The following is a 22,214-nucleotide window of genomic DNA, read 5'->3' on the forward strand; positions in this document are numbered from 1 at the left end:
GTGCCCCCATAGCAAGTTGCTAGCTGTGAAGGCACCGTACAGGAGGGAGGGGCCAGGAGCACTGGGGGGTGGCCTGAGAGGAGGAGGATCCAGGTTGCTCTGTGTAAAACCACTGCAGACAGCTGGTATGCATAACGTTTGTTATTTTAAAAAAATAAGCTTTTAGAATCACTTTAAAGTAGTGCAGTGCTGAATAGAAAAAAACAGGCTGGTCATCAAGGGAGTAAAACCTTTCGGAGCTCAAGTGGTTAATACTGTCCCGTTATCAGGTTTTATTTCACAAGGGATGATAGTGTATAATACAGACATACAGTACATCAGCCTTCCCTTTTTAGTAGAGCCATGAGGATGGACCAATGAAAACGTCCCATACATCAGCCAAGCACAGTGAAGCAGCCAATCAGAGAGGGTGTGAGTGTTCCACCAGGAAGTGCTGTCCTCCTATGGCTCGCAGCATGTGAAGTGTGATGAGATGTGAATGGAAGTTTTGTACACAGAGGGATCCCTCGTCAGTCTCCTCCATCATGACCCCTCCGACATATTACTTCTCCTTCCTGCTCCTTCTAGTGCTCGAGCCCTCTGCTGCAGGCGGAGAAGAGGCGGGACCTGCTGCAGGTTGTATGAGCCAAATGCAGTGTATACAGTGTACTCCTCTCCCATGTATCTATCTATAGAGCACAGTATCGGCTCCTCTGCCAGACCGGAAGACGCAGGAATAGCAGCTTTATGTTGTAGTACACGTTCTGCCACCTAGTGACCGCACACCGGAACTGCATGTACCCGGCTTCCATATACTCTGCCCTTCTGTATGCAGCTACATTGGAGTTCTTTTAGAAACTCAAACACTTTTTTTTATCTCATTTTATATTATTGCAGCTGTCACCTGTTAAAGCTCAAATGAAGAAACAGTGAGCAGGCAAGATTGTATTACAGAGGAGACATGCTGCAATATATAACACACCCAGCCGCCCGCTCGCTGTGTATGTACAGGTTACAGTGCCGTGCCGGGATGACCAGCTCCTGTGTATACACACAGATGACCTCATCCCCAGTAGAAGATGCCACTAAGGGATCGGTGACAGGTAAGTATTCACCCTTTGGTTCCGCTTTAGGGCCCGCTCACACCATGGTGCCGAGACGTCAGTTTTTCTGCACGCGTTCTGCAAGGGCACAATGAGATCAATTGTTCTCTATGTGCCCTGTTCACACCACAACACTACTAGTATCATGTGATGATTTTTTCTGTGCAGGAATCTGCAACGTATATAAAACTCATTGCAGCACGCATGAAAACGGATGTCTCTGCAAGTGAAATCTGCATGTCAGTCTCTATGATTTTTTCTGCAATTATGGTGTGAACGAGGCCTTAATCAGAGGCTGCCTTTTATTTACCACTTCAGTACCAGGCACTTTCACCCCCTTTCTGCCCAGGCCAGTTTTCAGTGCTCTCACACTTTGACAGTTGTGCGGTCATGCAACAATTGTACCCATATGAAATTTTTATCATTTTTTCACACAAATAGAGCTTTCTTTTGGTGGTATTTAATCGCCACTGGGTTTTTTATTTTTTGCACTATAAACAAAAAAATGGAAAAAAAACGTTTTTCTTTGTATTAAAAAATTTAGCAAACATAATTTTTCTCCTTCACTGATGTTTTTTGATGAGGCTGCACTGATAGACAGCACTGATAGGCAGCTCTGATGGTCACTGATGAGATGGCATGAATAGGCCGCACTGATAGGCTGCACTGGTGGGCATTGATGAGGAGGCACTGATGATGCTGCACTGATATTCAGCAATGATTGGCACTGATAGGCAGGCGCTATATAAACTCAATGTAATAAACTCAATGTAATAATAGGCGGCACTGTTGGGTGTCACTGCTGGGTACTGATGATCAGTGCAGATGTGCTCTGTGACATTTGCTGGTTATCGGCAGTACTTTCCTCACGCTTTGACAGTGTGAGGAAAGTGCTGCTGATAACTGTCAACTGTATTTACTTGGTGATCAGCTGTGTCATTGGACACAGCTGATCACATGGTAAAAGGCCACTGTGATTGACTTTTTACCTCATCATGTGATCAGCTTTATCCATAGGACACAGTAATCATGGACAGCGCCGGGGGCACGTTCTGGGAGGATGTCATATGACGCCTTCCAAGAATTGGACAAAAGCGCTGTAGCCATGTTTCAGCTATAACGCGGTTGTGAAGTGGTTAAATGACAATTGCACAGTCATGCAGCACTGTACTTATATGACATTTTTTATCATATTTTTGAGACAAAGCTTTCTGTTGGTGGTATTTAATCACCACTTGTTTTTTTTTTTTTTTTTGCTAAACACAAAAAAAAGACAGAAAATTTTGAAAAAAAAACATTTTTCTTAGTTTCTGTTATAAAATTTTGCAAATAAGTAATTTTTTCTTCTTCGCTGATGTGCGCTGATGAGGCTGCACTGGTGTGCACTGCTGAAGCTGCACTGATGGGTGTTGAATCCCTGGACAGATAAGTGTCCTTATATTAAACATCAACAGCTACAGTATTTATAGCTATAGTTGTATATATTTTTTTACAGTATTTATAGCTACAGCTGTGTATTTATTTTACAGTATTTATACCTATAGTTGTATATATATTTTTTACAGTATTTATAGTTATAGCTGTTTATTTATTTTGTTTTGCAGTATTTATAGCTATAGCTGTATATTTATTTTTTCTACAAACTGAAGAACCTCTTTAACCACTTTCTTCCTAATAGGAAGTCATATGACATCCTGGACTTTTAGTGCCTTTTCCAGGCTCTCCTGTTCTACCTGGGGGAGCCCAGAACTGAATGCAGGGATTACGCCAGCTTTTCATAGAGATGACTGAGGAGAATGTTCCCGATCATCTTTATGGTATAAGAAGCCGGAAGCAACAAGGATTTTGTCAGTTCTGATTTCACCAGGATGTAAACAAGCCATTACTGGCTTGTGAAAGAATCAAATCAAACCAGTCCTGGTTTGATCAGATGCTTTTAAGGGCAGAGGAGAGATCTGCAATCTAATAGACCCCAGATGTTTCAGTAAAGAGGACCTGTCACTGCTCCAGCTATCACAAGCAATATTGTCCATCCCTTATGATAGCAATAAATATGCTAGAAAAAAAAAAGCAAGTGACAGTGTAAAAAAAATTTAAAGCACAACCCCCCTCGTGGTGATCGCACATCAAGTCCCGTGTGCATATGTTAAGGTTGAAAGGAAAAAAATAATGACAAATGAACAAACAAACGTGTCTATACTACTTACCTGCTCTGTGCAATAGAATTGCATCATCACTGGAGTTGATTGACAGGAGCAAGAGCCAATGGCTCCTGCTGCTATCGATCTGCCCAGGGAGGAGGAACAAAGTCAGAGGACCGCAGCTGTCATGCACAGTACAGGATTGTGATTGGGCTCAGGTAAGAATAAAGGGGGGTGAGGGGGGAGTGTGTGACACAGAATTCTGTGCATTCAGGTAAAACAATTTGAGGCTTTAGAACCACTTTCAGACTGCTCTCCTCCTTTATTCTCAGCAGCTCCCACACCACTCTTTTGACCATAGATATACTTTAAAAGTGAACTAACCCTTTAAAACATACCTAAAGCCTTTTCCTCCCACCCACCTCTCTCAGACGCCAGTCCCATACTTTTTTTTTGCCTTCACCACCCATCCTTGACAACCCCGTTTTTCCTGCCTGAACATTTATCTCCTTTTATTTTCTCTTCCTGCTTAAATCCAGCTGGTGGGATGAACAAAAGAAACCTCACAGATTTTACCATCTACACTAACAGCATAGATGGACAGATCTCCAGCTGCGGGCTGTTGTATTCTGTTGATAAAATCAACTGGTATATTCTGTACTTGCTGAATAAATCTTGACTTAAAAAAATGAAGGCCTCACTTATTAATGAAATATTATGGTATTTTTGGTCTTGTCTTTTGCAGTGTGGAATAAGCATACATCTAGATGAGATAGAATAATTCTTCAACATTTCTTTTTCTGAACAAAGTTTAATTTAACTCCCCTTCTAGGTGATAAGAATGTCCTGCTGATAATTGTTGATGACCTTCGCACAAGCCTTGGCTGTTATGGTGATGATATTATCAAGTCTCCCAATATTGATCAGTTGGCTTCTCGCAGTATTTTATTCACTAATGCTTATGCACAGGTAAGCAAATATGACTGTATTATTTTCTTTTCGGATGTCATAGTAACCATTAACCACTTGTCCTCCTGAGGATTTACCCCCCTTCCTGACCAGGACATTTTTTGCGTTACAGCGCTGCATTACTTTAACTGACAATTGCGCGGTCATGCAACACTTCACCCAAATGAATTTCCATCCTTTTTTTTCCCCCACGAATTGAGCTTTCTTTTGGTGGTATTTGATTGCCTGTGCGGTTTTTATTTTTTTGCTATAAAAAAAAAGGACCGACAATTTTGAGAAAAAAACAATATTTTTTGCTATTAAACATGTCCAGTAAAAAAATTTTTAAAATCAAATTTCATCATAAATTTAGGCCAAAATGTATTCTGCTGCATGTCTGCTAAAAAAAATCCCAAAACGTGTAAATTCATTGGTTTACGTGAACGTTATAGTGTTTACAAATGGCGGTATAGATACTGGAATTTTTTTCTACTAGTAATGGCTATCAGAGAGTTATAATGGGACTGCGGCGGGTATTCTGACACAGGGAGGAACTGACTTGGTGTCATTGACATCCCCAGTGACACCAATACAGTGATCGGTGCTAAAAAAAAGCACTGACACTGTACTAATGGCACTGTGCAGGAAGGGGTCAACATGAGGGGCGTGTGCAGGGAGTGTTTTACTAGGGGGAGCGGTGCCTGCGTGCTTCACTGTAATCACACTGCTCTGGATGGTTGTGCTGTGCACAGCCATCCAGAGCAGTGTGCCCGAGCTGACAGGGAGGAGGACTGTTAGTAAACAAAACAGTCCTCTTCCCCGTCAGAGATGCCTGGTAATCACCAGGCGCCAGCGGGGTAATCACTGGCCGGGACCCGGTGATTGACAGCCACGGGTAGGTCACACGCGTGGCTCGCACACACACCCTACCTGGAAATGAAAAATCACGTATATATACGTGATTTTGCACACCACTGCTGCCCTGTAGCAGTAAATCTGCTGTATGGCGGCGGGAAAGCGGTTAAGAAAAATCTAAATTTCCTTTTGTAGGGACGCACAGGATACCCAGCAAGAGCAGCTGAAGATATCCAGTGCATCCCTGCATCTTTTCACCAAATTTGCAAACAAATAGCAACCACCCTAACCAGGGGCGGACTGACAACTCATGGGGCCCCCGGGCAATAGGTAATCATGGGGCCCCTGTTTCCTTGGCCAAACTCAAAAAAGCCTATGAAAAAGGTACCAGGGGCATCTCCTGACCCCGGGCCCTCGGGCAGTGCCCAAGTTTCTAAATGGTCAGTCCGCCCCTGACCCTAACATTTAACTAGCCTTTGTAGCAAGGAGCACATGAAAGAGCAGCACACATCAAAAAGAATAATTCCCAGCTCACTGGATACCTTTAACTGCCATTATGTTCTCGTTGGGTGTCCCGTGTGTCCCTGTGTCTTTAAGGAGGAGTGGGCTTCCTCCAGGCAAACCTGCCCTTAACCCTTTCACGCTGAGCATATGCAAACATGCGGCCCCACTGGACTAGGCATTTTTCCATGGGGTTGCATATTTGCGTATCTGTCTTTGTGTTGGGAGTGCATTGCATGGCACACTCCCAGCACAGAGACTGGGGACTCACCAAGAGCCCCCGATCCTGCACTAATGATTGGTACCCAGAACTCCTGATTCCGGGTCACCTGATTGCTGTGATAGCCTCTAACTGGCTATCACAGTGATCAGTCACTGTGAAGCCCGCCCATGTGCTTTCTCACTGTGAATGAAGGAGAGATTCAACAGCTTTTCTCTGCATGCTCTGTGCTGCCGGGCCTCGTTTCTCTAGATTTACTCTCCACCCTGACTCTTCCCATGTTCGACATTGTGTCTCTCTCTTTCCTTGCAGAGAGAAAAAAAATAACTGTGAAAAAATAAATAAATAAAATAAAAAAATACCTAGATTAAGGTTTGATCTAGGTCAGTGCCAGGGATAGTGTTTGGGTCAGGGTCAGTACTTTTTTTTTGGTCAGGATTTTTTACATTTTTAAATTAATATCAGTGTCAGTTAGTGTCAGTGTATTTTATGTAGCATAAAAAAAAAGTAAAATGCACACTATTATTTCTGGGCCATACTATGGGTACAAACAGCAACTAACAAACACATATGTGATATTGCTGCGACCGTCAGGAGCAGGAGAATTTATTTTGGGTTGTTCTTTGGTGGTAGGTTGTGGACGTAGCAAGAAATATGCAGCTAAATTTAAATAAAAATCTCTTTTTTTACTATTTTGGGACAGTTTTCCTTTGATAATAAAGACAAAATCAGGAGATATCCATTACCATTCACCACCAAATGAAAGCCCAATTTGTCGTGAAAAAAACGTATAATCCACCTAAATGCACAAAGTAGTTGTGATGATATGCGCGGTTTTACTAACACATGTCAAAGTTGCAAAATTGTACTTGGGCATTAACATTTCTTTTACCGTTAAGTGTGAAGGTGTTAATCTATCCACTGCTATATGTGCTCCTATTTGAGAGACTCTTAAGTTATAGAGATAGGACTGCAGTACACTGGGGTGCCTTGACGTGACCACTGCGGCTTACACATATATTTGCAAATGTGTTTGACTAAACTCCTTGTTTTTAATGTGAACTTTTAGACGGGGTCAATATGGTTTGTTGCAGGCTGGCTGGTAAGTGAGCTGGGAATTTAAATTTTGTTTTTGATGTGCGTTGCCCTTCCATGTGCTCCTTGCTGCAAATGCTGTTTGGAATAGGTTGGGTGGTTGCCATTAGTTTGTATAGTGAAGTGGAGCAAACACTTCTTCATTCATTCACTTATATATTCATTGAATTGTATATTCATCTGGTACTTTGGAAGCATTGGGACAGATAAAAATGCTTTCCAATTATATTTTAAGGGCCTGTGGTGACTCGCTTTGAGCTTGTTTCATGGGTATCACTTTGACATTGGCATGAAATTCTTCTAATATCATTCCCGAATTCACTGACAAATGCGTTTGGCCTGCAGTTGACTGCCTTCTGACCTGCTTTTCTCTTGCTACAAGAAGATTTTGTATACCTAAAGACTTTAGGTATACATTTAGGACCGGTTCACACCACATGCAGTCCAGTCCGTTTTTTCTGCATCGCATGGGTAGTAGGTTATATGGTTTCCATGGCATAGTTCACACCAGTGCGGTCAGTTCCAGTGTGTTCCATTTCCAGAAAAAATGTGGTAAATCGCATAAAAAAAATATATCGGAATGCACAGGTCCTTATTTATGTTGAAGAAAAAATGACGGGAAAAAACGCAATGGAATGCATCAAAAATGCACTGGAATGCGTCTAAAACACACATGTAGAAATGTTTCCGGACTGCGTTTCAGTGGTGTGAACTGGCCCTTAAAACAAAAGCCCCTCAATACTAGCCCTTATATGTTTGTCTCCCTAGGCCTTTTTCTTTACAAGAGAATTTTTATTTCATTTAGTGAATGTGGTGAAAGTTCACTTTACAAAGAATACCCAATTGCGTGCAAAAAAAAAAAACAGTATTTTTGCTTGGACACATTGAATGATGAAAGTTAACAGAGCTTTGCCACATTCACCAAACTAAGGGACAATGTCCTTGCAAACTGAAAATTCCCTTGCAAAGTGAACAGCCTATTTGGGTCTAGTAAATCAACCCCAATACAGGGGAAAGGAAATGCTAGTCTGTTTAATATTTTTAAGGGGTGTCAGATCTAAAACATACATTTGGGGGGATTTACTAAAACTGGAGAGTGCAAAGTCTGTTGCAGCTCTGCCTAGTAACCAATCAGCTTCCAGGTTGTATTGCCAAAGCGTAATTAAACAAGCTGAAGTTAGAAGCTGATTGGCTACAATGGACAGCTGCACCAGATTTAGCACTCTCCAATTTTAGTAAATCAAGCCCATTGTCTCATAAAAATCATAGCCAAATATCCAGAAATTCTCATACCTAGAAGCTGAGGGCTTCATACACATTCATCAAGAAAACCTAATAGTTAGGATCTTGTTTTGTTCCTCATTTAGAAAAGTGTCTAAACACAATGACACATCTTTTATTGTAAACCAGTAAACATATACTTGTTTAAAGTGGAAACTTCACTCTCTCAACCCAACATTGACTATTTTTAATGCTGCTAGCTTTAGTAAACAGCAAGGTATATTATATTTACCTGTTTTATTCATTTTTTCATTTCTTCAGTTACTTCCTGGTTTCATGCCTAGGCAAATGCTTTCATACATCCCAGGAGTATTCAGAAGGAGAGGAGGGATTTTCTCAGCTAAGCTAAGAGGGGGCTTGTCTGTGTTCCTGAACTAAGAGCAGATGGATTCCAGGAAGTAAATGCTACATGGATCGTCTGCCCTTAGATGGCCATGGCCAGAAAAGTTAGGGAGTGTTTTCTTCAAAGTGATTTTTCAGCAAAATAAAGCACAGAGACATGTATGGATGGGGGAGTTTGCATTGCATACTAAAGATTAATTAAATAGTGTTTCTGTTTTGTGTTGTTCAAATACAGTATAGTTATGCTTTAAAGGGACACTAAAGCTTTTTTTTTAAAAAAAAAAACAAAAATATCATACTTACCTGCTCTGTGCGGTGGTTCTGCACAAAGCAGCCCTGATCCTCTTCTTTTCTGGTCCCCACTGGCACTCTTGGCTCGTCCCCCTCGAGCAGTGCCCCCAGGGAAAGCCTCTCGCCCTGGGGGCACCACTGCATGCTCATCCCCGAGCCACTGCTCTACGCATCCTTAAGACACATAGAGCTGTGGCTTGGCCCTGCCTTCTCGCTCTCCTCATTGGCTCACTTCCTGTGATTGACAGCAGCAGGAGCCAGTGGAAGAGTCCCCAGACAGCAGAGGCTGTTGAAAATGTCACTGGATCAGAGGGGGCTCAGGTAAGGATTAGGGTGGGCGCTGGGGGGACCTGCACACAGAAGGTTTTTTACCTTCATGCATAGAATACATCAAGGTAAAATACCTTCAGCCTTTAGCGCCACTTTAAGCTCTATATTCAATTGTTTTCAGCTTCAGAACATCTGTACACTACTCATTTAAAATCAATGGCTGGGTCTGACCTGTATTTGAGATGCATTTCAAATGCATGTTAAATATAGGAAAAATGGAGCCTGTCGACATGAGCCCTTAACATTTTCCAACATGTTTCCTGTGGAGAAAGTTAAACACTCTTTCATTGCATTCCAAAATGATTAATATGACCAGAGAATTGAGTGACAATCAGATGTCTGCCTGTCCCGTTTCCAGTGAGTGATCCCCCACAGTCATTATCACTTAAAGTCACAGAATGAGAAGGGCTGTTTTAGTGGTCTTCTTGAAAACCTTGATATTATACAATACACAGGGGCATTATTCTCAGAATCCGTGTATGAAATAACGAAAACCTTGTTTACCATAGCCCTAGCTGTTAATATTTGTGAATGTAGCAGATAACACCCACTCCTACTGTCTCTTGTTTCAGTTTCTGGGATGATATTTATCTGTTCTTCCTTTGTCTTTCTTAAAAAATAAATGAAGAAAATGGTGAAGGCCTATAGATGACATTGGATTAGGTATACAGAAATATTTCAAATAGTATCAATCTGGGAACATTGTGATACTTATCTCCAGACTAATATAGCAGTTTGACACTCATTAATTTACATTTTGAAAGATGTGGATATACTGCATAGCAGCATGCCATTAAAATGACTGACAGCTCTGCATCTCACTGAGCCAGGTAGTGTTACACAACTGGAACATTGTTTCTGTTCTTATTATCTAGAGCTCTGCCATTGCTAATAAGCCTCTTTCTTATTCTCTCTTGAAGCAATCGGTGTGCGCTCCCAGCAGAGTCTCTTTCTTAACTGGAAGAAGACCTGATACCACCAGACTGTTCGACTTCAATTCCTATTGGAGGAAGCATGCGGGGAATTACTCCACTCTTCCACAGTATTTTAAAGAACATGGCTATGTAACTATGTCAGTGGGGAAAGTTTTCCATCCAGGTTAGCTTTAGTTGTCAAAATCGGAGCACATCAGTGGCACACATGTCACTTGTCTTCAAGCAATGAGCCTTTCATACTACTAGTTATGTTATAAGAGAGCTTGAAAACTCTTCGCACTGTCTGGGAAACTAATTGTATTTTATGCAAGTGCCTACTTTTGTAAGATTCTGCTGTCTGTTTAAATGTATTTGACAGTTTGTATGTTTTTTTTTCTACCTTCACGTCTCTTTCCTAGTTCTCTCTCACTGTCTGTCTATATGTCTGTTTGTCATGTTAAGACTTTGGGCTCATGGTCGAATGATATCAGCAGAGGTGTGCTATGATGTTGTTATGATGTGTCTTAGAAAGCCAACTAGCATAATTAGAATCAAGGCCTGTGCATAGTGATGACCTTCTGCTGATTGGGGGTCATTAGAAGTCATCCAAGGTGCAGAAATAACAAGCACAGTAGGGCACAGTCCCTTTGAAGGTGCAGACAGTGCCGCGGCCAGTTTTCAGACCTCTAAGTAGCTTCAGTCACGGCAATTCTGCTTTACTCACTTTTAGGGCCTTATTCATAAAACTACCTCTTGAAGCGGAGTTCCACTCACCCTGGCAAAAAATAAGTCAGCAGCTACAAAAACTGTAGCTGCTGACTTTTAAAAAACAGCCACTTACCTGTCCCTCCGTCCTGCGGTGTGTGTCCATTAGCCCGTTTCCCCGGCCATCTTGTATTCCAGGAGGTCGGCATCTTCAGTGTGGGCACCCGGTTGTGACAGCTTGCGGCTTCACAGCCGGGTACCCACTGCGCATGCGCGAGTAGTGCTGTGTTTCATGAATGGTCCTGTAGTTGTCTGGGACCTGTCACGTGTCCCACAAGACTACAGGGAGGGAGGAAACCTTCCGATCGACTAGGCGATCGGACCGGAAGTGGGAGCAGGTACCTGTCAAATTCGGGTACCCACTCCCCAAAGGTGCCAATTCCTTAATGGGGAGCGGGGGAGCAGTCCTTAACCGCATGCCGCCCAGCCACTGTACATATACGGTGGCAGGGCGGCACTCACAGGCAAAACCACGTTTTAAGACGTGTGTTTTGTAAACAAATAGGGGGCGCGCGCGAGGCGCGCCGCCCTATTTTTCCCGCGGTTCTCTGCCGCAGATGTGAGTCGCCGGGTCACAGCCGCTCCTTAGCGGCTATGTCCCGGCGATCGGCGGCAAACAGTGACAGAGAGCACAACTGCAGTAGCTGTGCTGTCTGTCACTTCCCTGACAGCTCCAGAATGAGCTGATCGAGAAAGAACAGTTTTTCTTTCTCGATCAGCCTTGTCCCGCCCAGCACACACCCCGCCCCCTAGTAAAACACTCCCCTCACTCCTATAACCCTTCCCTGCTAAATAAAGTTAACCCCTTCCTCCCCACTGCCATTAGTACAGTCAGTTTTTTTTTTTTTGCACTGATCACTGTATTAGTGTTTTTGGGGATGTCAGTGACCCCAAGTCAGTACCCCCCAATGTCAAAATGTCCGCCGCAGTCCCGCCATAAGTCGCTGGTCGCTGCCATAAGTCCATGATCGCCGCCATAATTCGCTGATCACCGCCATTATCAGTATAAAAAAAACCCTAAAAATCCCAGTATCTTTCCCTCCATTTGTAAACGCTATAACTTTCACGTAAACCAATTAATTTACACGTATTGGGTTTTTTTTTAGCAAAGACATGTCGCAGAATACATTTTGGCAGAAATTTATGACTAAATTTGATTTTTGCATTTTTTTTTTACTGGACATGTTTTATAGCAAAAAGTCCAAAATATTGTTTTTTTTTCCTCAAAATTGTCAGCCTTTTTTTTTTTAAAGCGCAAAAAATAAAAACCGCACAGGCGATCAAATACCACCAAAAGAAAGCTCAATTTGTGGGGAAAAAAAGGATGTAAATTTCATTTATGTACCGTATTACATGACCGCGCAATTGTCCGTTAAACTAGCGCAGCGCTGTATAGCACAAAAATGGCGTAAATTGCAGTATTTATACCATAGTTTGTAGACGCTATAACTTCCACACAAAGCAATCAATATACACTTATTGGGATTTTTTTTACCAAAAACATGTAGCAGAATACATTTTGGCCTAAATTTATAACCAACTTTGAGTTTACTATATATTTTTTTATAGCTGAAAATAAAAATTATTGTTTTTCTTCAAAATGTTTGGCCTTTTTTTGTTTATAACGTGAAAAATAAAAAGCGCACAGATGATCAAATACCACCGAAAGAAAGCTCTATTTGTGTTAAAAAAAGGACGTAAATTTCGTTTGGGTGCAGCATTGCATGACCGCGCAATTATCAGTTGAATTAGTGCAGCGCCAAGTAGCAAAAAGAGGCCTGGTCATTAAGGGGGGTAAATCCTCAGGAGCTCAAGTGGTTAAAGCAGAACTTCCCCTTTTGGGTGGAGCTCCGCTTTAATATAAGAAGCATATAAAGCCATGTTATTACAGGTGTATCATCAAACAAGGAACCATTTAAGACATTGCTAACACCTGTAATTTTCCATGTTTTAATTATATAGGTTTTTGATTATTTAAAAGAAAAAAATAGGTTTCAGAATGCTTTACCTTTTTAATGCTTTTGCTTGACATTTTGTAGACAGAAATGTGAAATGAAAAATATGAAGCTCCTCCCCCAAGCAATACCAGCCCAACCACTTGCATTCTGTGTATTTTGTGCTATTCATCACTTTGCTACTTTAACTGGCAATTGCCTGATCATGCTACACTGTACCCAAATTAAACTTTTTATATCATTTTATTTCACACAAATAGGGCTTTCTTTTGGTGGTATTTGATCACCACTGGGTTTTTTATTCCTCATTATATAAATTAAAAAAGACCAAACATTTTTAAGAAAAAAATGTATTCAGCTACATGTCTTTGGTAACAAAAAAAAAAATCATAATAGGTATATACTAATTGGTTTGTGCAAACATAGCGTCTACAAATTATGGTATGTATACTGGTATTTAGGCAGCTATGACACTATACTGGTAATGGCGGTGATCAGAGACTTATAGTGGGATTATAATAGTGTGGCTGGCAATCTGGCGCTAGTTAATGCTGGCTGGATGGTACACTAACTGACCAACTGACACTGACATCAATACTAATACAGTGGTCACTGTACTAATGACACTGGCTGGGAAGGGTTAACTGTGTTCTTTACAATGTGTAATATGTGCTTTTTTACCAAGAGATCAGGCTGTTTTTTTTCTTCCTGTTTTGCAGTGAGAAGAAACAGCCAGATCGCTGCTCTGCGTACATAGCCCTGTGTTGTTTATAAACATGAGGCTCTGTGCTGTGATTGGATACAGCTGATTAGCAGGTCTCAGCCATCACTGGCCAGGAGCTGCTGACAAATCCTGTGTCATACTGCAGTGCGGGTCGGCAGCGGACGAGTGTGCCCTATACCCCTAAGCAGCCTTGCAATGTTTATTTATGTTGCTGAGCCTGCAGCTGCCAGCCTGTCACAGTAAATCTACTGTGACAGAGTGGCAGGCAGGTAATTTGGCTAAATACCAAATGAGAACATTGTTTTCACAATAAAGAAAATATTTCCTATTTAGTACGGACATCACTGACACTTTCCCTCTCTCAGGAATATTCAAAACTATCAAAACATCAGTCCCAAGAACAGGAAGGTTCTCCTGATAAATAACATACAAGTGGTCAAAAATTCCCCACAGTGACCCTAAAACCCAACATGTTTCATTTGTAGAACAAAGCTTCATCAGGGGAGAAGCGCAAATTAAAATAACAAACATCAGTAACGCCACAGGGCAAATGGCGACCATCGCGGCATTTGCGCCTTTATCTTTATAATTACAGCTTTGAGACATCATTACATCATGCATGCACACCCATGTTTGTCATGACACCACACAATATTGTCATCACACCATCATGTACATAGTGACCTCATCACACTGCGATGTAATATCACACATTGCTTGATGACGTCACCACCATTAGGCACTATTATCTTGCCAATACTCAATGTATCCTTTTGAAACTACTTATATCTATCCCATACAAGTTTCTGGAAAATGTTGATGTATTGTACCTACTATGTCTGCACATATTTTAAAGGGAAATGGATACTAATCCCCACAATTCAAATGCATAATTTTTGGGGCTAATGTATTGATGGCCTATAATGCCTTGACAATATTAAACATTGAGTATAATTATTTGGACATCCAAAAATATGTACCATGTTCATATTCTTTTTGGTAAAAAGAAGAAGAAAGTAAAAAGAAAAACAAGGGGTATGGCACAGAGAGAGGAACCATTTCCTACTAATGTACAAAAATTAAAAATGTAAACCCTCATTGAGGCCATATGGTGCTTTAGATTCCAAACGGAACATTCATTTTGCCTCAGCCTTTAGCAACATTCTATTCAGGTCTCCCATTCTGGGACTAATTTGATATCCTGAACCACCCAAAATTCGAGGCATTCTGGTTTTCCACCATGCTTTGCCCAGACATGCCTTGCCCGTGGTGTGACATCATTTACATCCTCCAAAACTCGCCTTCCCATTTGTTGGATGATTTTACCTACATCCAGTAGGGGGCATGGGCAGCTTGCCACATATTAAGTGGAGCTACAGTTGTAAAAAGATGCAATTTTTATTTTGGCATTTGAATTTTTGGATTAATAAACTCCTTTATTTTTGGTTCACATGAGCATGCTTTACAATGACCGTATTTGTTTGTGCCCCTAGTTTTTGTGGATGCCAAGGTCTCCTTTTGTATTTTTGATTAGGAAAGGGATTTTGCAAATTCTTATCATCCAGTATTTCCTCAGTATTTTATAGATCTTCCCTGACTTGCATGAGTAGTTCCAATTATTTGTGTCTAGTGTGGGAGGTGGGTGTGTGACCATTGAGAGGACAGTCTATAGACTTGTTTTGCCAAGTTGTGGTAAAGCTAAAGATTCAGATGAGGGATTTGCAGTATCATCCCTATTTGCATACAGCTACATGTGAAAATCTTTTCATGATACATCACATGACAAAGAGTGATTCTATGCACAAAATGTTGGACTGTTTGACTTCCTAATTTATTAAATCAAGCATATGGTGGCTTATTTACTTTGTAATAAACTGTAATAAAAATGTGTCTCTAGCACTCAGGGCCAAGACAATGGGCAGGCAGGAGGGATGGCTACCCTGGGCTCACTGGTTTGCTGTATGGATGGGGGAAAGCATTCTGACAATGGCAGCAAGACATTTTAAAGGGGATGACTCCAGGGGGTAGCATCCCCTAAGCTTGCACATAATGAAGGGGGGGCGCAGTCTTTCTTCTTTGATCTGGGCGCTGGATGACCTTGTCCTGGCACTGCTAGCACTCATATTAGCTAGGCATATTCAAGGCAATCTAAGATTCATTTTCTTTCCAACCATCTAAATGCTTTAACTTTATTTGTATAGTGTTTACATCTTATCACTTTACTTTTTTCTATGTGTTACAGGAATCTCATCTAATCATAGTGATGACTATCCATACAGTTGGTCAGTCAGACCCTTCCATCCCTCTTCTGAGAAATATGAGAATATGAAAGTGAGTACAATATTAGTAATTGAAATCTAGACCAATATATCTTTGCTGTACTCTCCAAGGTGGTTCCCATGCCCCTACTGTATTGAGGACAGACCTTTCGCCCCTGTTCACACCAGTGCGATTTGTCATGTGATTTGACAGTTTGAAATTGCATGACAAGTCGCACTGATTTTTTTATTGACAATTTTTTATTGTGCATGAAGTTGCAAAAATATCAGGCAAGAGTCCCATGAAATCGCACTGAGCGGCGGCTTTGAAACCACGTTGCTTCAGCTGAACTAGCGCGATTTCAAAGCAGAATTCGGTGTGAACAGGGGCTTCAACTTTTTGGGATTATATGAGCCTTTTGATTTTTTTTTTTTTTGGATTACCTATTTGAGCCCTTTTGGCTTGTTTGGTATTTAAAGATCTTAAGGGGTTAAAACAAGTTTATGGGATTATCGCATTCTTACTTGGCGTCTATTTACTCAACACTTCTTTGGCCCCTGTCACACAAGGTAGACTTCAATTTGATCAGCAGGGGATCTGTCCACTCAGTTTATACAGAATGGACATGAACAGAGCCCGCTCTGATCTATGGTCGGCTGGGTGTAAACAGACCTCGCTGTCTGTTTACGCTTGACTATCCTCCAATCCAATCCGCCTACATGGAGGGGGATAAATCCTCCTTTTTTTTTTTTTTAGCTGACTGGATCAAATTGGAGGTAGGAAGGTGTAAACAGACACAAGTCCGCTTACACCCACCAGTGCATGGGGGTGAATAGAGGGTCCGATCACATCTGCCTGAAAACTGACTGGCAGACCTGATCAAACCCTTAGTATAAAAGGGGTCTTCATCTTTTTTTTTTTTGTTTATTTTTTACTGAAAGTTTAGGTTTGATCAAAAGTTGTGTAAATATCATGCAGTCATCTTTTTATACTACAGGTCTTTGGTTTCAGAAAATAGATTATGTTTGGGAGATTTGGGTAATTTTCTAGCCAAAAATGAAGTTTGCATGAAACAATACATCCAGAGGGGAACTGGTTAAAATCCCATTTTACAATATTTTTTTGCAGTCAGGTAAACATGAAATATTATATATTAAGCTTTTTTTCTAGCTGGCAGATGTTTAACTTGGCTCGTTTCCATGTATGTTCTTCTCTCTTTATACAGGCTGTTAAGAAAACAAATTGTTTTTTAGAACTCAGTAGCTGATTTGTCTAGGTACACCAGTTATCGCTGTGACTCTTGCCATATCATAAAGCTCAGTTCGTTTTAATGGGGCAAATCATGCCTCATGGCTTTCTGCTTTTGTTGTGCTTTCTCTTTAGCTAACCCATTGTGCTCTCTGACTCTTTTTCTATATATCAAATGTTTATTTGTAAATAAAAGCCACAGCTGATCTTTTCTCCATTACTTTCTTGCCATACCTTATTTTGCACAGTGGAAGCAGGGATCTTGGGAGATGCACCATTTTGCCTGCAAATTTTGAGCAGGAATTCTAAGTAGATTTTGCAGGGTTCTGTTTAGGCAGAATTATAATTTCTAGATGTTCCCTGTATGATAGCAAATCTTCACTTTTTGAGTTTAAATCTGCTATAACAATATGTTTTAATGATATATCTAGTCATTCATATTTCATTCTTTGAGTGGGATTATCTTTTATATGTTTTATACAGACCTGCAAGGGTAAAGATGGAGAGCTACATGCTAACTTAGTATGTCCAGTGGATTTGTCCGAGGTACCAGAGGGGACATTGCCAGATATACAGAGCACCGAAGAAGCCATCAGACTACTAAAACTTACAAAACAGAAAAAGTCTTCATTCTTCTTAGCTGTAGGCTACCATAAACCTCACATCCCATTCAGGTTTCCAAAAGTAAGAAGTGATGACACATCTACTATATTAATTTGGAAAAAAATAATTTAAATGCGAGGGAAACACTGTCTGTTGGATTTCTCATTTCTTTTTTAAAGGTTATAGTTAGAATTTAAAATGTTGTAGACTTTGTTGACTGTTGTGTTCTGGATACTGAAGCTAACCACAGATGGTACAAAATGATGGTGCACTCTCCTAGTTCTACCAACAGCTATGTGTAGTGCAGGGGCCTTTCCAATTGTTTACGCATTGAATGGATTATTTGTGTAGGTCCTTGCATTCATACCTTTGGTAACCACAAGTGTTCAAGTCAAATCAGGACTTTTAGTTTTACAGGTATGAAAAGGGATGCTAGCGTGGTGGTACTACATGCAGTAGTAAGTTGCAAGTGTGCCCTACTACTGATAGGAGGCGCACATGTCGCGGGCCAGTTCAGAGAACATTAATAAAGATGGCAGACAACAGTGTTAGTGCATGCATGGAGCAGCGTTTGGTGATGAAGTTTCTTGTGAATGAAGGTGGAAAACCTGCGGATATCTACAGAAGACTTCAAGCACAGTATGGTGATGAGGTGCTCATCTTCAGTAAGACATTTGAATGGTGTATACATTTCAGAGATGGCCGTACATCTGTCAGTGAATATTTCGGTTATGGTGGTTCCCAGCCCACAGCAGTTGTTCCTGTGAACATTCAGCGGGTGGAACACATGGTCTTTATAACTGATGCATAACCTGTCGTGCAACAGCCTAGTTTGATCACTAACCGTGTCCTGTTTCTCCGGGACAACGCAGGAACTCATACTGCTCACTGCACTACGTGCACATTACAGCAACTCGGCTGGGAGGTATTGCCAAATTCCCCTTGCAGCCTAGACCTTGCTCTGAGTGATTTCCACCTGTTTGAACACCTAACAGAGTTTCTCGGATATCAGCATTTCATCCCTGATGATGAAGTGAAGCAGGCTGCCATAGAATGGTTCAGGCGTACTGACAAATCTTTGTATGCCAAAGCTTTCCAGGCATCAACTAAATGCTGGAATAATCATATAAAAGTAGCAGGGTAGTATGTAAAAAAATAAATGCAGTTTCCACTCCTTGAAATAAGTTTGTAGGGGACAGCACCTGCTTTTTTATTTTTAAGCTGCCCTGGGGGATCTTTTTTCTGTTTTTGTCTTAAGTTTTACACTCTCATTTGTTTTGCTTAATTAATGTTGCACTTTTGCACTTAGATTAAAACATAAACATTATAAACACAATAAATCCATGAGTGATCCATTCATATGTCACATTTGCCAGCCCTTTCCTTTCCTGAATGAACACAATGAGTGATCAGTACTGATCACTCACTGTATTATTTCATAACGGAAGCATAGTAAACAGAGTCTCTATTTTTTTGAGGGGGGGGGGGGGCACAGGGGCCCTGTCAGGTTGGCTGTATGGGGCCCCATGGTTTCTATCAGCAATCCTTGGCTGATAGCTCAAGGAATCCCACCGCATGGAGTCAGTGTTCAGAATGCATCCACTCTCATATCCCTGAGAAATGTCATGGACGGGAAGACTTTTCTGTATTTTCACCGCTCAATAGAATAGACTCAAGAAAGAAAAAGGAAGAGGAAGCTCCATAGTGTAGAATTCTAGGATCATATTATTAAAATATTTAAACATTTACTGCCAATCCAAAGAGTATTAAAAGCATGTATACACAACACTGCCAAACCTAGCCAACATGATGACGTCACTCTTAATGGCCCCGCCATTGGCGGTGGCGCTGTCATTGGTTGAGAGTGCTGAGAAATGTTATACAGCTTAATGAATTGAGTCTATTTTTTTTATTTCATTGCAACTATTCAGAAATTAGATGTAAATAGTAAAAGTAATGAAAGCTTCTGTGGCATGATTTATAGTTAAGTGCACATCATTTGTACTTTTATTGATGCAGAATCCCAGCCAAAAAGTTAAATGCACTGCTTAAATATGTACATGCGTACAGTCTTATTTGCAAAAAATATTTGTGTAGTATTTTATGTAATTTTGTTGTATAGTTTTCATTTATTACTGTACTTTCCCACAGGAGTTCCTAAAGCTGTACCCAATTGAAAATATTTCTTTGGCTCCTGATCCAGACATTCCTAGAAATCTCCCTCTTGTTGCTTATAATCCATGGACAGATATTCGTGAGCGAGAGGATGTTCAAGCATTAAACATTAGTTTTCCATATGGACCAATTCCAGAACATTTCCAGGTATGCCTTGGGCAGATGCGTCATTGTCAGTCATGGAGCTAGCAGGCCATTGCATTACCATTATCAGTAGGCATGGAACGTCAGGTTTAACCTCTTGCTAACCACATAATGCATATGAATGGCAGCAGGGAGAGTGCATCCTAATGCCCACACACTGTACACATGTATCCCAGGGGGACAAGGTTTTTGTACTGAGAATGTGCTCACTTTGTGCCCCCAGAATAGTGATTGAGCTGTTACAGACAACTACCAGTCTGTTTACGCTTGGGAACCAGCAGGATGGGCTCATGATTATAGTGACCACTTGATCAGGAAGTCCTTCCCACCTCCCAGTGTTAAGAGCCACTTAAAGAGCTGCCAGGAGGTAGGAAGGGATTAAAGTATGGAAACAATAAAGGAGAAGTGGTGTTGATGAGCACAGCCAATCATTTATTTGTTTTCTCAAGTCTAGATTGCAAAAACTGAAGACAAGAAAACATTCTGGTGGGGTTTTAGCCTTCCTCTGCTCTACTAATAAAATGTTTACATTGTTGTTTGTGTTGCTGATGGAGTTTCTCTTCACTTCATGTCTAATAAAATGCTGTGAGGAGAGGAAATGAGGGGAAGTTCCGTTAAAACACAAAATAGCAGTAAAAACCAGATAGAAAATCAAAGCTTTCTCCATCTCTTCCAAAACTAAAAAAAAGTTTGGGTTGACATACATTTTCTATCCCATGTAACTCACTGCTGTTATATTCCATAGCGTGTCTCACATGTGGTGTGGGTGGGTGTTCTTCCAAAATCTGAAACACCCTTTTCTCTCTACTCACTGTTAATGTACCACAGATATGGTTTTAACCTTCCAGGGAAAATATGGATAAAATTGTTATTAATTCTTTAAATTGTGACTTTTTGGGATTGGGATTGTTTGGGAATACCTCTGTTCTACAAACAGATAAGCAAACCGGTTCCCTGATCTTCAGCAAAGGCAATGGTGTGTACATGTACACTACAACTATGGCCTAGTAAAAAGGAAAGTAAATAGAAGGTTTTTGTTTTGTGATTTGTCAAAAGCTCCATTTTCAGTTCTTACCTGTGTGTGTTTTTAAGATATTGTTTCCTGAAATCTTTAGGAATTTGATTAATTTGGGTCGATTTGCTAAAGTAGTAGAGGCTGTTCACCTATTAGTTGTTAATGAATAATATGAAGCTGCAGATAAGAATTTCTCTGGTGTGCAATGCATGTCATGTGTTTGTTACAGCGTCATTAATGACTTCCAAATTTGTAACAACCTGGTCTAAGAGTAAATTCAGATTTTGCAGAGTATATTATAAGCAGTGTAAGGGTTTGATCAGCTGAATGAAATACTGTTGAAAAGGATGTGAATAAATGATATATGTAACATATATCATATACAGTCATGGCCGAAATTGTTGGCACCCTTGATATTTTTCCTGAAAATCAAGTATTTCACACAAAAAAGGTATTGCATTAACACATGTTTTGCTATACACATGTTTATTCCCTTTGTATGTATTGGAACAAATATAAAACAGAGGCAGAAAAGCAAATATGACATAATGTCACACAAAACCCCAAAAATGGGCTGGACAAAAGTATTGGCACCCTTAACTTAATATTTGGTTGCACACCCTTTGGAAAACATAACTGAAATCAGTCGCTTCCTATAACCATCAATAAGCTTCTGACACCTCTCACCCGGAATTTTGGACCACTCTTCCTTTGCAAACAGCTCCAGGTCTCTCTTATTGGAAGGACACCTTTTCCCAACAGCAATTTTAAGATCTCTCCACAGGTGTTCAATGGGATTTAGATCTGGGCTCATTGCTGGCCACTTCAGAACTCTCCAGCGCTTCTTTGCCATCCATTTCTGAGTGCTTTTTGACGTATGTTTGGGGTCATTGTCCTGCTGGAAGACCCAGGATCTTGGACGCAAACCCAGCTTTCTGACACTGGGCCCTACAGTGCGACCCAAAATCCTTTGGTAATCCTCAGATTTCATGATGCCTTGCACACAGTCAAGGCACCCAGTGCCAGAGGCAGCAAAACAACCCCAAAACATCATTGAACCTCCACCATATTTTACCGTAGGTACTGTGTTTTGTTCTTTGTAGGCCTCATTCCGTTTTCGGTAAACAGTAGAATGATGTGCTTTACCGAAAAGCTCTATCTTGGTCTCATCTGTCCACAAGACGTTTTCCCAGAAGGCTTTTGGCTTACTCAAGTACATTTTGGCAAACTGTAGTCTTGCTTTTTTATGTCTCTGTGTCAGCAGTGGGGTCCTCCTGGGTCTCCTGCCATAGCGTTTCATTTCATTTAAATGTCGACGGATAGTTC

At 40.9% G+C, this 22,214-nt stretch overlaps 1 protein-coding gene across 2 annotated transcripts in view; it reads left to right on the top strand.

Moving 5' to 3' along the window:
• The first annotated feature begins 416 nt into the window (after positions 1–416).
• Positions 417–22,214, top strand: part of IDS (iduronate 2-sulfatase) — a 33,784-nt gene continuing 11,986 nt past the window's right edge. For both annotated transcript variants that reach the window (XM_089684951.1, XM_089684952.1), the window contains exons 1-6: positions 417–615; positions 4,056–4,192; positions 10,007–10,184; positions 15,687–15,775; positions 17,435–17,635; positions 19,706–19,876. In XM_089684951.1, the coding sequence (XP_089541077.1) occupies positions 468–615; positions 4,056–4,192; positions 10,007–10,184; positions 15,687–15,775; positions 17,435–17,635; positions 19,706–19,876 (924 nt within the window). In that variant the 5' untranslated portion in view covers positions 417–467. The remainder of the gene's footprint in view (positions 616–4,055; positions 4,193–10,006; positions 10,185–15,686; positions 15,776–17,434; positions 17,636–19,705; positions 19,877–22,214) is intronic.

The sequence above is a fragment of the Staurois parvus genome, unplaced genomic scaffold, assembly GCF_062004578.1.
Source record: "Staurois parvus isolate SC_StPar_1 unplaced genomic scaffold, SC_StPar_1.0 ptg000361l, whole genome shotgun sequence".
NCBI classification, from domain to species: Eukaryota; Metazoa; Chordata; class Amphibia; order Anura; family Ranidae; genus Staurois; species Staurois parvus.